Here is a 12,975-nt window from a genome sequence, read left to right as displayed (position 1 = left end):
CAAGGCACTGTAACCATTTGTATGTAGTGTTTTGTCTAGTGTGCCCTTAAGTTGATCAATTATAAAATTTAACCTTGGGCTGCTCATTTATCTTGATCCATTAATCCAGACGTCTGTGTTCTCAGCTGAACTTTCCATGCTACGTGGGCTGGTTTCTGTCCTGATTTAATCCGGTTAATTGACTGCATTTATAACTAATGAGGAACTGGTGGCAGTCCTACCGTGATAACCTAGCGCTGTTTCACTGGTGCTACAGAAAGGGGCCTCTCAGGGTATGTGCACACATCAGGATTTCTTGCAGAAATTTCCTGAAGAAAACCGGAAATTTTCTGCAAGAAATCCGCATGTTTCTTTTTGCGTTTTTTTTCGCGTTTTTTTTAGCATTTTGCAAGCGTAATTAGCTTGCAGAATGCTAAAGTTTTCCAAGCGATCTGTAGCATCGCTTGGAAAACTGATTGACAGGTTGGTCACACTTGTCAAACATAGTGTTTGACAAGTGTGACCAACTTTTTACTATAGATGCAGCCTATGCAGCATCAATAGTAAAAGATAGAATGTTAAAAATAATAAAAAAAAATAAAAAAAATGGTTATACTCACCTTCTGCAGACAGCCGATCTCCTCAGCGGCGTCCGTTCCTATAGATGGTGTGTGCAGGACCTTCGATGACGTCGCGGTCACGTGACCGTGACGTCATCGCAGGTCCTTCACACACACCAGATATAGGAACGAAAGCGGCAGCGTGCACCTGAGAGGCGGGAAGACTGCGGGGGCCATCGAAGGTGAGTATATGACTATTTTTTATTTTAATTCTTTTTTTTACCAATTTACGGTGCCCAGTCCGTGGAGGAGAGTCTCCTCTCCTCCACCCTGGGTACCAATCGCACATGATCTGCTTACCTCCCGCATGGTGGGCATAGCCACATGCGGAAAGTAAGCAAATCAATGCATTCCTAGTTGTGCGGAATCCCCGCAATTCCGCAAATTTAATGAACATGTTGCTTTTTTTCCCGCAATGCGATTTATTTGCGGAAAAAAATGCAACATTTACACAAGATATGCGGAATACACTGAAAATAATGGGAGGCATATGTAAGCATTTTTTTTGAGGTTTTTTCGCGTTTTTATCACGTTTTTATAGTGAAAAAACGCGAAAAATACTGAACGTGTGCACATGGCCTCAGGGTTGTGAGTGAGTGCTGCCATGTCAGCGACTGATTGGGCCATATTGTTTCACTCGCCATGCCTTCCTTGGCCCGTGTGGACAGCGGGTGTCTGTAGAACTATGCCATGCCGTATTTATTAACAAGAACCGGAGCGAAAATATCCATAACACCATAATTTTATATAAAAGGTATAAATTTTATTCATTGATTTGTCCTAAACAACATCAATACTAATGCTGCACTCAGTGCTGTATGCACTTTGTACAAATAGTGCACTTTGCACAAATAGTGAGGTTACAAAAAGGAGACATGATGGTTTACCAAACACCTAAAGGGAACCATACTAAGTGATACGCCTTGTATATACTCATAACACTAAAGGCTATAGCCCACAACTGATCATATATAAGGTCCTACCGGTATCCCCTTAATCCAGGTGACTATGCTATATAGTCATGGTATGTAGGATACACGCTGTGTACAATTACGCTTACCCATTCGTAGTTGGCTGAGAAATAGGTTCCCCCTCCTGGTGTGGCCCCCCTGGACGCGCGTTTCGCGTTCCCGCTTTTTCAACATGCCATGCCGACCTTACATGTCCCCAGGGGGTGCGGAATGTCACGTTGGTGCAAGTGAAAAGACTGTACAATGTGATCCCTCCGACGTAATAGTGACGTCAGGTGGGTTGGAAAGATGCAGGTTTGTCACATGTGGTGGCAGCACAGTGGGATTGAGGTAATAGTGTGTGAGTGTGGGACTCATACTCCCAGACACTAATGACTACCAGCAGTAGTTTTTTCCCGCTGGGATCTTAAGATCAGCTCTGCACTAGAAAGTCCAGGTGCAAATTCTGCAAGATGTGTGGTTGCATCAGGTTGCAGCTCTGTTTCAGTGGCCAAAGATTTCAAGGATGGCCAGTGGCACCAGAGCCAGGGAGTTGGCCAATGCTACGGTGGGGAGGAGGTGGAAGACAATGTTGCTCAAGCAGAAGGGGAGTCCAGCCCATTTTCCTCAAGGAGCCAGTTGCCGGCTGGTAGTCCCTCAGTGGGCTGCTGACCACCTGCCTGTCCCCCAAGCCAGGCAGGATTTGAATACCCTCCTGCAAGCTGCCTTAGCAAGACTTGAGGCAGGAGACAAGTCCTATGAGACCCTCATGACTGCAGCCGAATGTCACAAGGCAGCAGCAGAACTTTGCGAGGAAGCCGAGCACGAGCACCAGCAACAGTCGCAAGTCCCCTGAGATCCGGGTCCCGATACCTCTGTATATATTATTGCACTTTACTTTTGAATGATGTATGAATAGGTTTTCCTGATTATACAACCAATGCAGTATGAGATTTCTACCTACACCATACTACAGGGATCGTGTAGTTCGGTAGTCTAAGGGTATGTTTCCACGTTCAGGAAACCCTGCGTTTTTGACGCTGCGTTTTTCCGCAGCGTCAAAAACGCAGCGTCCAGATGTTACAGCATAGTGGATGGGATTTCATGAAATCCAGACTCCACTATGCGTTAAAAAACGCATGCGTTTTTGCCACGAAAACGCATGCGTGGTGCGTTTTTTCGAAACGCAGCATGTTGCTACTATGAGCAAAACACGCAGGTACACTGCAGGTGACCTGCCAGTGACCTCAGGTGCAGTTTTGGTCAGGATTTTACCTGCATAAAATCCTGACCAAAGCCTGAAGCAAAACTAAACGTGGAAACATACCCTAAGTCCCACTGACCCAGTGTGCAATCTGATATATTTTAAATTCTGTGGGATGTTTGTATTCTTTCATACTCCTTATCATCTTTATGAATGAACTACCTAATACACTGCCCATTTGGGTTCTGCAAGTCTTTTAGCAATTTTATCTATTAGGCCAGTGTCACACTTGTGCAATGCATAGAAATACATGTAGCGCAACACTCCGGTCCCGAGTGCCGGCGGCAGTGCCAGGTATTGATGCAAGTTTCTTGCATTGAAGTCGCATAGTGTGACCTCGGCCTTATCTTGTGTGTTTCATATGTGTTGCGGCTCCCCCATACCTTTTGTATAATAAAGATGTTATTTTTCCACTACAATATTGGACTTTTTGAACGTCTTTTCTTCTCCATTTCTCCATACACACACGGCTTCGCTCCGTACACTTCTTACACACATCGCTCCGCTCCGTACACCCCGTAAACACACTGCTCCGCTCCGTACACCTCGTACACACACGGCTCTGCTACATCCACCCTGTAAACCCCTCCGGACCCCACACATAAACTTCCCCTCATCCAGCACCATGACAACCACCACAGCAGAGTCCTGCATACACTGAGGCCCCTGATCATGTGACCCCTGACTCCTCCCCTCCTGTGACCTCATCCCAGGTCCTGTGCGCACAGAACAGCCATATATGTGGTGTGCGGCTCTGCAGGTGGAGGTAGGTGCTGGAGATTCCCCATTACTGGGCGCAGGGGACATTAGCCACTTTCCAGGAGACAGAACGTGTTCCCGTCAGTGTCGCTATATCCGGGTCTCTGTCTGTATTGGATTACATTGGGTCACTTCCCTCCTGACGGCGCTCGTTGCTCTGTTATGGTGCCTTCACATTGGGTTTAGGGATATGCTCGGTGGCCCCTTCTGGGCATATGTCTGAATCCCCAACAAAATGGGATTCTGACTTATGTGCCGATGGGGCCGTAGAATTTAATGGTGCCGGCAGAGTGAATGTGCGCTCTGCCGTGCATCGTTTTCAGGACTGTACGCCTACTGGGGGCAAACACTTAGAAGTAGTTGCGAGCGTATCCCTAAACGCAATGTGAATGCCCCTTTACTGTAGAGTCTTCATTATGGCCGTCACCCGCTCCATGTTGTCACTATCAGGAGATATAGTTGTGTGAAAAAGTGTTTGCCCCCTTCCTGATTTCCTATTCTTTTGCTTGTTTGTCACACTTACATGTTTCAGATCACCAAACAAATGTAAATATTAGGCAAAGATAACACAAGTAAACACAAATTGCAGTTTTTAAATGAAAGGGGAAAAGAAATCCAAACCTACAGGGCCCTGTGTGAAAAAGTGATTGCCCCCTAAAGCCAATAACTGGTTGGGCCACCCTTAGCAGCAACAACTGCAATCAATTGTTTGCGATAACTGGCAACGAGTCTTTTACAACACTCTGGAGGTTTTGTGTCCCACTTATCTTTGCAGGATTGTTGTAATTTAGCCACATTGGAGGGTTTCTGAGCATGAACCGCCTTTTTAAGATCATGACACAGCATCTCAATTAGATTAAGGTCAGGACTTTGATTAGGCCACTCCAAAGTCTTAATTTTGCTTTTCTGAAGAGATTCAGAGATGGACTTGCTGGTATGTTTTGGATCATTGTCCTGCTGCATAACCCAAGTGCGATTCAGCTTGAGGTCACGGACAGATGGCTGGACATTGTCCTTCAGGATTTTTTGGTTCACCGCAGAATTCATGGTTCCAGTTACCAGGGCTGTTGGAGACGGTAAACCAAACCTCCGACTCCTCAATTTCCATGACACAGACTCCACCACTGTCTCTCTCATACATGGCTCATGTTTATGTTTAAGTGAAAAATATTTAGAATTGAGAGTCCTCAGTGGTTGATACCTTTTAATGGCTAACTGAAAAGATGGTAACTAATTGCAAGATTTCGAGACTACATACGTCTCTTCATCAGGCAAAGACTAAAAGAAATTTTGAAGAATCACATATTTATGCACAACATAGCACAGAAAATGCCATAGATAAGACAGAATTACCATTATTATTTCATTATTAAATAGGTGCTGCCCCACCGAGTGGCTTGATCCACAATTGCGCCTTTTCCAGCACGTCTCTTCGAGATGGAATCAATTTTAGGGGTTCTGGCAGCAATAGCCAATTTCCTCACTTTGCTAATCAGAGTTCCAGCATGTCCCTCTTGCATACTATCTCTTATTGCCAGCTGCAGCGTGTGCACAACACAGCGCATGTGATGAATAGGAAAGAGGTGTGAAGCAGCTTCAACAAGATCATCTAATTGTAAAGAATCATTTTGCTGTTCTGTAGTAATATCTGTTTTTGTTACTCTGTTATGGGAACAGGACTGTGGCCTTCCATCTCCAACATACTGAATGTGAAATGTTCTTCTAGCTGCTGTTCACCTTCATTCTTCTCATTCATCAGTTTAGTTGTACTTATCATGTTTGAAGCATTATCAGTTACAATAGCAAGAACCTGTTGTTTTTTTAGTTTATAATCTTGCAGAACTTTTTCCGCTAAGGTGTGAAGAAATTGGCTGCGGTGATGAGCTTTAGTATATTTAACTGCCAGCGTTTTAGTAACATTTTTTCTGTTGTCACAAACATATGGATCGTTGATAGCAAAATAATTCACTCTGTGACATGTGCAGGCATCCATTTTAAGAAACACAAAGTATCTCTTGAGAGTCTTTTTTAAGATCTTCCTTTTGGTTAAGTTCTTCAATCACTAATTTTGTAATGCTTTCTCTTTCAAGTTTGCAGGCCATTTATCCTTTAAGAGCTATAAAAGCTGGTCATGCAAATAATGATTATGGTACAGGGTCATTCCATGGTAGCCTATGTTACAACACAATATAGTAACTTAAGTTACAAAGATGATGGTAACTTACCTTACAATAAGTTTAATCCAATGGGTGGTAATGGATCGCCCCCAGGCGCAGGGCAGTGGGGTACTCGGTACCGGGTCCCTCTGTCTCGGTTCTGGGGATGTCACTGTGGCCCTGCTAAGGGGCTCCCAATTAAAAGGTGTAGTTTGTCAAGTGTTCGTGACGCCACCTGTGGTATTCGGTCAGGGCGACCGACGCTGCTTAGGGGTCCGCTGGGGTGATGTTATGGCAGCTAGATGGAATACCTTCCCACAGGTGAAGCATGTCCCCAGGGCTTCCCAGTAAGGTAGATGGTGATGGTGTAGGTCGCAGTAAATAACGAGGACACAGGGTTGCAGTCTCTCTACCTTTTACTGTAGACTTCAGCATCCACAATCCAGAGCACTGCTAACAGGGTTAGCTGAATCCGGACGGTCCAAAGGCACATCCAGAGTTCCCTTTGCAGGTGGAAATCAGTAGCCTTCCTACTAGCGCCTGTGTGTTGCAGTACTTCTCTGCTGAGCACCACGGGATAGTCCTCACAACCGTTGTGTATGTTTCTGATATTCTCTCTCTCCATCCCCCAGATGATATGGATAGGACGACCCGTATGACGGGGTAGGCCTGGAGCTATTTTATAGGGACCCTAGAGACGCCCCTCTCCCACAATTTGCCTCCGTTGTCTTCATTAGGTTAAAGGTTGAGCAGCCAACTTGGAATTAACTGTCCTGCCATTGTTTGAAGTAATGCGTAGAGCCTATTACTCCCTCGGTGTTCCGGCCACCGGCTACGCGCCTCAGAAGGATGTTGCCGGTCTTAGGGCAAGACTCCTCCCGGTATTATCTCCTGTGCTGTGATCTCGTTTCTCACTTCTCCTGTTATGGTTCTCAATGGCAAGAGAACATAGCCCAGCAAACATAAGTACTAGCTCTTGGAAGGATGGAAACTAAACTGACCATGAACTAAACCTGCCGCACAACTAACAGTAGCCGGGTAGCGTTGCCTACGTTTTTTATCCCTAGACGCCCAGCGCCGGCCGGAGGACTAACTAATCCTGGCAGAGGAAAATATAGTCCTGGCTCACCTCTAGAGAAGTTTCCCCGATAGGCAGACAGAGGCCCCCACATATATTGGCGGTGATTTTAGATGAAATGACAAACGTAGTATGAAAATAGGTTTAGCAAAATTGAGGTCCGCTTACTAGATAGCAGGAAGACAGAAAGGGCACTTTCATGGTCAGCTGAAAACCCTATCAAAATACCATCCTGAAATTACTTTAAGACTCTAGTATTAACTCATAACATCAGAGTGGCAATTTCAGATCACAAGAGCTTTCCAGACACAGAAACGAAACTACAGCAGTGAACTGGAACAAAATGCAAAAACAAACGAGGACTAAAGTCCAACTTAGCTGGGAGTTGTCTAGCAGCAGGAACATGCACAGAAAGGCTTCTGATTACAATGTTGACCGGCATGGAAGTGACAGAGGAGCAAGGTTAAATAGCGACTCCCACATCCTGATGGAAACAGGTGAACAGAGGGGATGATGCACACCAGTTCAATTCCACCAGTGGCCACCGGGGGAGCCCAAAATCCAATTTCACAACAGTACCCCCCCCCTCAAGGAGGGGGCACCGAACCCTCACCAGAACCACCAGGGCGATCAGGATGAGCCCTATGAAAGGCACGGACCAGATCGGAGGCATGAACATCAGAGGCAGTCACCCAAGAATTATCCTCCTGACCGTATCCCTTCCATTTGACCAGATACTGGAGTTTCCGTCTGGAAACACGGGAGTCCAAGATTTTTTCCACAACGTACTCCAACTCGCCCTCAACCAACACCGGAGCAGGAGGCTCAACGGAAGGCACAACCGGTACCTCATACCTGCGCAACAATGACCGATGAAAAACATTATGAATAGAAAAAGATGCAGGGAGGTCCAAACGGAAGGACACAGGGTTAAGAATCTCCAATATCTTGTACGGGCCGATGAACCGAGGCTTAAACTTAGGAGAAGAAACCCTCATAGGGACAAAACGAGAAGACAACCACACCAAGTCCCCAACACAAAGCCGAGGACCAACCCGACGCCGGCGGTTGGCAAAAAGCTGAGTCTTCTCCTGGGACAACTTCAAATTGTCCACTACCTGCCCCCAAATCTGATGCAACCTCTCCACCACAGCATCCACTCCAGGACAATCCGAAGATTCCACCTGACCAGAAGAAAATCGAGGATGAAACCCCGAATTACAGAAAAAAGGAGACACCAAGGTGGCAGAGCTGGCCCGATTATTGAGGGCAAACCGCTAAAGGCAAAAAAGCAACCCAATCATCCTGATCTGCAGACACAAAACACCTCAAATATGTCTCCAAGGTCTGATTCGTCCGCTCGGTCTGGCCATTAGTCTGAGGATGGAAAGCAGACGAGAAAGACAAATCTATGCCCATCCTAGCACAGAATGCTCGCCAAAATCTAGACACGAATTGGGTTCCTCTGTCAGAAACGATATTCTCCGGAATACCATGCAAACGGACCACATTTTGAAAAAACAGAGGAACCAACTCGGAAGAAGAAGGCAACTTAGGCAGGGGAACCAAATGGACCATCTTAGAGAAACGGTCACACACCACCCAGATGACAGACATCTTCTGAGAAACAGGAAGATCCGAAATAAAATCCATCGAGATGTGCGTCCAGGGCCTCTTCGGGATAGGCAAGGGCAACAACAATCCACTAGCCCGAGAACAACAAGGCTTGGCCCGAGCACAAACGTCACAAGACTGCACAAAGCCTCGCACATCTCGAGACAGGGAAGGCCACCAGAAGGACCTTGCCACCAAATCCCTGGTACCAAAGATTCCAGGATGACCTGTCAACGCAGAAGAATGAACCTCAGAAATGACTTTACTGGTCCAATCATCAGGAACAAACAGTCTACCAGGTGGGCAACGATCAGGTCTATCCGCCTGAAACTCCTGCAAGGCCCGCCGCAGGTCTGGAGAAACGGCAGACAATATCACTCCATCCTTAAGGATACCTGTAGGTTCAGAGTTACCAGGGGAGTCAGGCTCAAAACTCCTAGAAAGGGCATCCGCCTTAACATTCTTAGAACCCGGCAGGTAGGACACCACAAAATTAAACCGAGAGAAAAACAACGACCAGCGCGCCTGTCTAGGATTCAGGCGTCTGGCGGACTCAAGATAAATTAGATTTTTGTGGTCAGTCAATACCACCACCTGATGTCTAGCCCCCTCAAGCCAATGACGCCACTCCTCAAAAGCCCACTTCATGGCCAAAAGCTCCCGATTCCCAACATCATAATTCCGCTCGGCGGGCGAAAATTTACGCGAGAAAAAGGCACAAGGTCTCATCACGGAACAATCGGAACTTCTCTGCGACAAAACTGCCCCAGCTCCGATTTCAGAAGCGTCGACCTCAACCTGAAAAGGAAGAGCAACATCAGGCTGACGCAACACAGGGGCGGAAGAAAAGCGGCGCTTAAGCTCCCGAAAGGCCTCCACAGCAGCAGGGGACCAATCAGCAACATCAGCACCCTTCTTAGTACGCTTAGAGCATGCTGATATAACATGAGTTGAATCACCGCAATAGAAGCACAACCCATTTTTTCGTCTTAAATTCTGCCGTTCACTTCTGGACAGAATTCTATCACATTGCATATTCTCTGGCGTCTTCTCAGTAGACACCGCCAAATGGTGCACAGGTTTGCGCTCCCGCAGACGCCTATCGATCTGGATAGCCATTGTCATGGACTCATTCAGACCCGCAGGCACAGGGAACCCCACCATAACATCCTTAATGGCATCAGAGAGACCCTCTCTGAAATTCGCCGCCAGGGCGCACTCATTCCACTGAGTAAGCACAGCCCATTTACGGAATTTCTGGCAGTATATTTCAGCTTCGTCTCGCCCCTGAGATAGGGACATCAAGGCCTTTTCCGCCTGAAGCTCTAACTGAGGTTCCTCATAAAGCAACCCCAAGGCCAGAAAAAACGCATCCACATTGAGCAACGCAGGATCCCCTGGAGCCAATGCAAAAGCCCAATCCTGAGGGTCGCCCCGGAGCAAGGAAATCACAATCCTGACCTGCTGAGCAGGATCTCCAGCAGAGCGAGATTTCAGGGACAAAAACAACTTGCAATTATTTTTGAAATTTTGAAAGCAAGATCTATTCCCCGAGAAAAATTCAGGCAAAGGAATTCTAGGTTCAGATATAGGAACATGAACAACAAAATCTTGTAAATTTTGAACTTTCGTGGTGAGATTATTCAAACCTGCAGCTAAACTCTGAATATCCATTTTAAACAGGTGAACACAGAGCCATTCCAGGATTAGAAGGAGAGAGAGAGAAAGGCTGCAATATAGGCAGACTTGCAAGAGATTCAATTACAAGCACACTCAGAACTGAAGGGAAGAGGAAAAAAAAAAAAAAAAATCTTCAGCAGACTTCTCTTTTCTCTCCTTTCTCTGTGAATTAATTTAACCCTTTTTACGGCCGGTCAAACTGTTATGGTTCTCAATGGCAAGAGAACATAGCCCAGCAAACATAAGTACTAGCTCTTGGAAGGATGGAAACTAAACTGACCATGAACTAAACCTGCCGCACAACTAACAGTAGCCGGGTAGCGTTGCCTACGTTTTTTATCCCTAGACGCCCAGCGCCGGCCGGAGGACTAACTAATCCTGGCAGAGGAAAATATAGTCCTGGCTCACCTCTAGAGAAGTTTCCCCGATAGGCAGACAGAGGCCCCCACATATATTGGCGGTGATTTTAGATGAAATGACAAACGTAGTATGAAAATAGGTTTAGCAAAATTGAGGTCCGCTTACTAGATAGCAGGAAGACAGAAAGGGCACTTTCATGGTCAGCTGAAAACCCTATCAAAATACCATCCTGAAATTACTTTAAGACTCTAGTATTAACTCATAACATCAGAGTGGCAATTTCAGATCACAAGAGCTTTCCAGACACAGAAACGAAACTACAGCAGTGAACTGGAACAAAATGCAAAAACAAACGAGGACTAAAGTCCAACTTAGCTGGGAGTTGTCTAGCAGCAGGAACATGCACAGAAAGGCTTCTGATTACAATGTTGACCGGCATGGAAGTGACAGAGGAGCAAGGTTAAATAGCGACTCCCACATCCTGATGGAAACAGGTGAACAGAGGGGATGATGCACACCAGTTCAATTCCACCAGTGGCCACCGGGGGAGCCCAAAATCCAATTTCACAACATTCTCCACAATATACTCCGCTTCTTGTCCTTTCTTAGGATGCTGCCGCAATCAGGTGCAGGTGCAGCTCCGTAACGTTCTATCTCTTGCTAAGTCTCTGCCAGGATCCCACTCCTGACAGGGACCTCTGTCTGCAGCTCAGATGTTCCTCCTTTTCTCCCTGTCTGCCTGACAGGTCTTTCCTGGGTCCCACCCAGACAGCTTTCTCCCTCACTTCCTATCCAACCCCCAGTTTTACCAGAGTGTGAGGAGTGGCCTAATAGATAGGACCGTTTGCTCCCCCTGGTGGCCAGAGTGTGAAGTGTAGTGTGTGACTGTGATACCTGGTCAGGTGAACTCCTTTAGTGCCATCAGACGTACCATCTATCATGCTGCAGCAATGCAGGTATGTGCAGACTCCATGAAGGAGACTGGGTGACAGAAAAAGAGGTCACACTTACCACACCGCAGCCCAGTGCAAGCTGCACTGCGCCACCAGGTGCTGACAGAGAGTGGTCAAAACAAGCCAAGTCCGTAACAGTCGGTAAGCGTATTGTTTAAAGGGGAAAACAGAAACCGTGGTCAATAAACAAGCCGAGGGTCCGAACCAACCAGGAGCAAAGGTACCAAAGACGTGAGACAGAGAACGGAGTCAGAGTAAGCCAAAGGGTCAAAAAGCCAGACAGACGTGTGGTAACAAAAACGGGAAGCAGGAGACTAAGTCAGAGTCTTAGCCGGGTCACAAACGGAGGGGATACACACAAGAGTCAGCCTAGGTTGGGTACAGGAGACAGGGCAGGTACAAGTAAGGGAGGTCAGAGGCAAAAGGAACACAGGGGTATCACAGGTAGCAGTCTCAGCAAGCCCAAAACTATCACTGACACAAACTGCCAGCAAGAGAACAAATAAATAGCCACTCCCAAATCAAAGAGAGGCAGGAATATTTAACCCCACCATGACCAGGCCGGAGCAGGGGAAAAATGGCAAACTCCGACCGGGATCATGACACCATCACTCCCCCTGGTGGAAGAGCGACAATACTGCAACGACCAGGACTCTGGGGCGCTGCACTCCCCCCCCCTGTTAAATCCAGCACTCCCGGACTGGGAAAAGAAGAACAACAATACATGTTAGCAAAAGACATACAAAATTTTTGGAATGCTGTAAACAATTAAATATAACAGTGCTTCCCTTCATGGGAGGTGAGGACACTTGAACGTTACAAACAAGAACATATTTACATTGTGCTTAAAATTTTAAATAACACTTATTAATTAACTATAAATAACTGTTATAACCCATACGGGTATGCTATCTACTATCTACTAAGTGCAAACTTTTCCTTTAAGGGCGTGTACCCACTAAAGGCATGCTATAAAACTCTACAGTATAAATCAACATTTTCTTTATTTTTCTCTTTTACTTTCACATATGCAGGACTATCTGTCTACCCCTCCGGGCCTACTGCATTCTGCCTTTAGTCTAATTCTATGAAACCTAGCAATTACTTTAACTTCAATTTTATTTAAAGAACATTATCAACACTTCTATTCCTTATCACTATCTTTACTAACTACATACTATCACTATATAAAACATTATTACTATCTAGCTATTTAAGGCAACATTATCATGTTCTAGGCTAAGTGCAACAGATTAACATTCCCTTTAAGGGGGAACCAAGTCTCTTTTGAGGTAGTGCAAATCACCAATTTGCAAGTCTGTTCAAAGCAAGAATTTCCACGCTGAAATCGGGAACAGTCTCTTCAAAAAGCTCTTCTTTGTGTAAAACCAGTAGGGAGCACCTTTAAGAAGGTGCAAACTATATACAGCGACAGTTTGTGAACCATTCACCGTCCATGATTCGGCAGTCTTTTAGAACAATGATGAACTTGTGCAAACTGGAAACAATAGGGATCCCAGGTCAACAAAGGGATCCCTTTAAGAAGTAACCCTAGACGGGTT

At 46.0% G+C, this 12,975-nt stretch overlaps 1 protein-coding gene across 1 annotated transcript in view; it reads left to right on the top strand.

Annotated features, from left to right (window-relative positions):
- The first annotated feature begins 3,521 nt into the window (after positions 1 to 3,521).
- LOC143768164 (uncharacterized) overlaps positions 3,522 to 12,975 on the top strand; it is a 121,334-nt gene continuing 111,880 nt past the window's right edge. The window contains exon 1 of the mRNA XM_077256853.1: positions 3,522 to 3,579. Within this exon, the coding sequence (XP_077112968.1) occupies positions 3,553 to 3,579 (27 nt within the window). The 5' untranslated portion in view covers positions 3,522 to 3,552. The remainder of the gene's footprint in view (positions 3,580 to 12,975) is intronic.

The sequence above is a fragment of the Ranitomeya variabilis genome, chromosome 4 (genome assembly GCF_051348905.1).
Source record: "Ranitomeya variabilis isolate aRanVar5 chromosome 4, aRanVar5.hap1, whole genome shotgun sequence".
Lineage (NCBI taxonomy): Eukaryota > Metazoa > Chordata > Amphibia > Anura > Dendrobatidae > Ranitomeya > Ranitomeya variabilis.
Note: the sequence above shows the minus strand (reverse complement) of the source record. Positions and strands in the feature narration are given on the sequence as shown.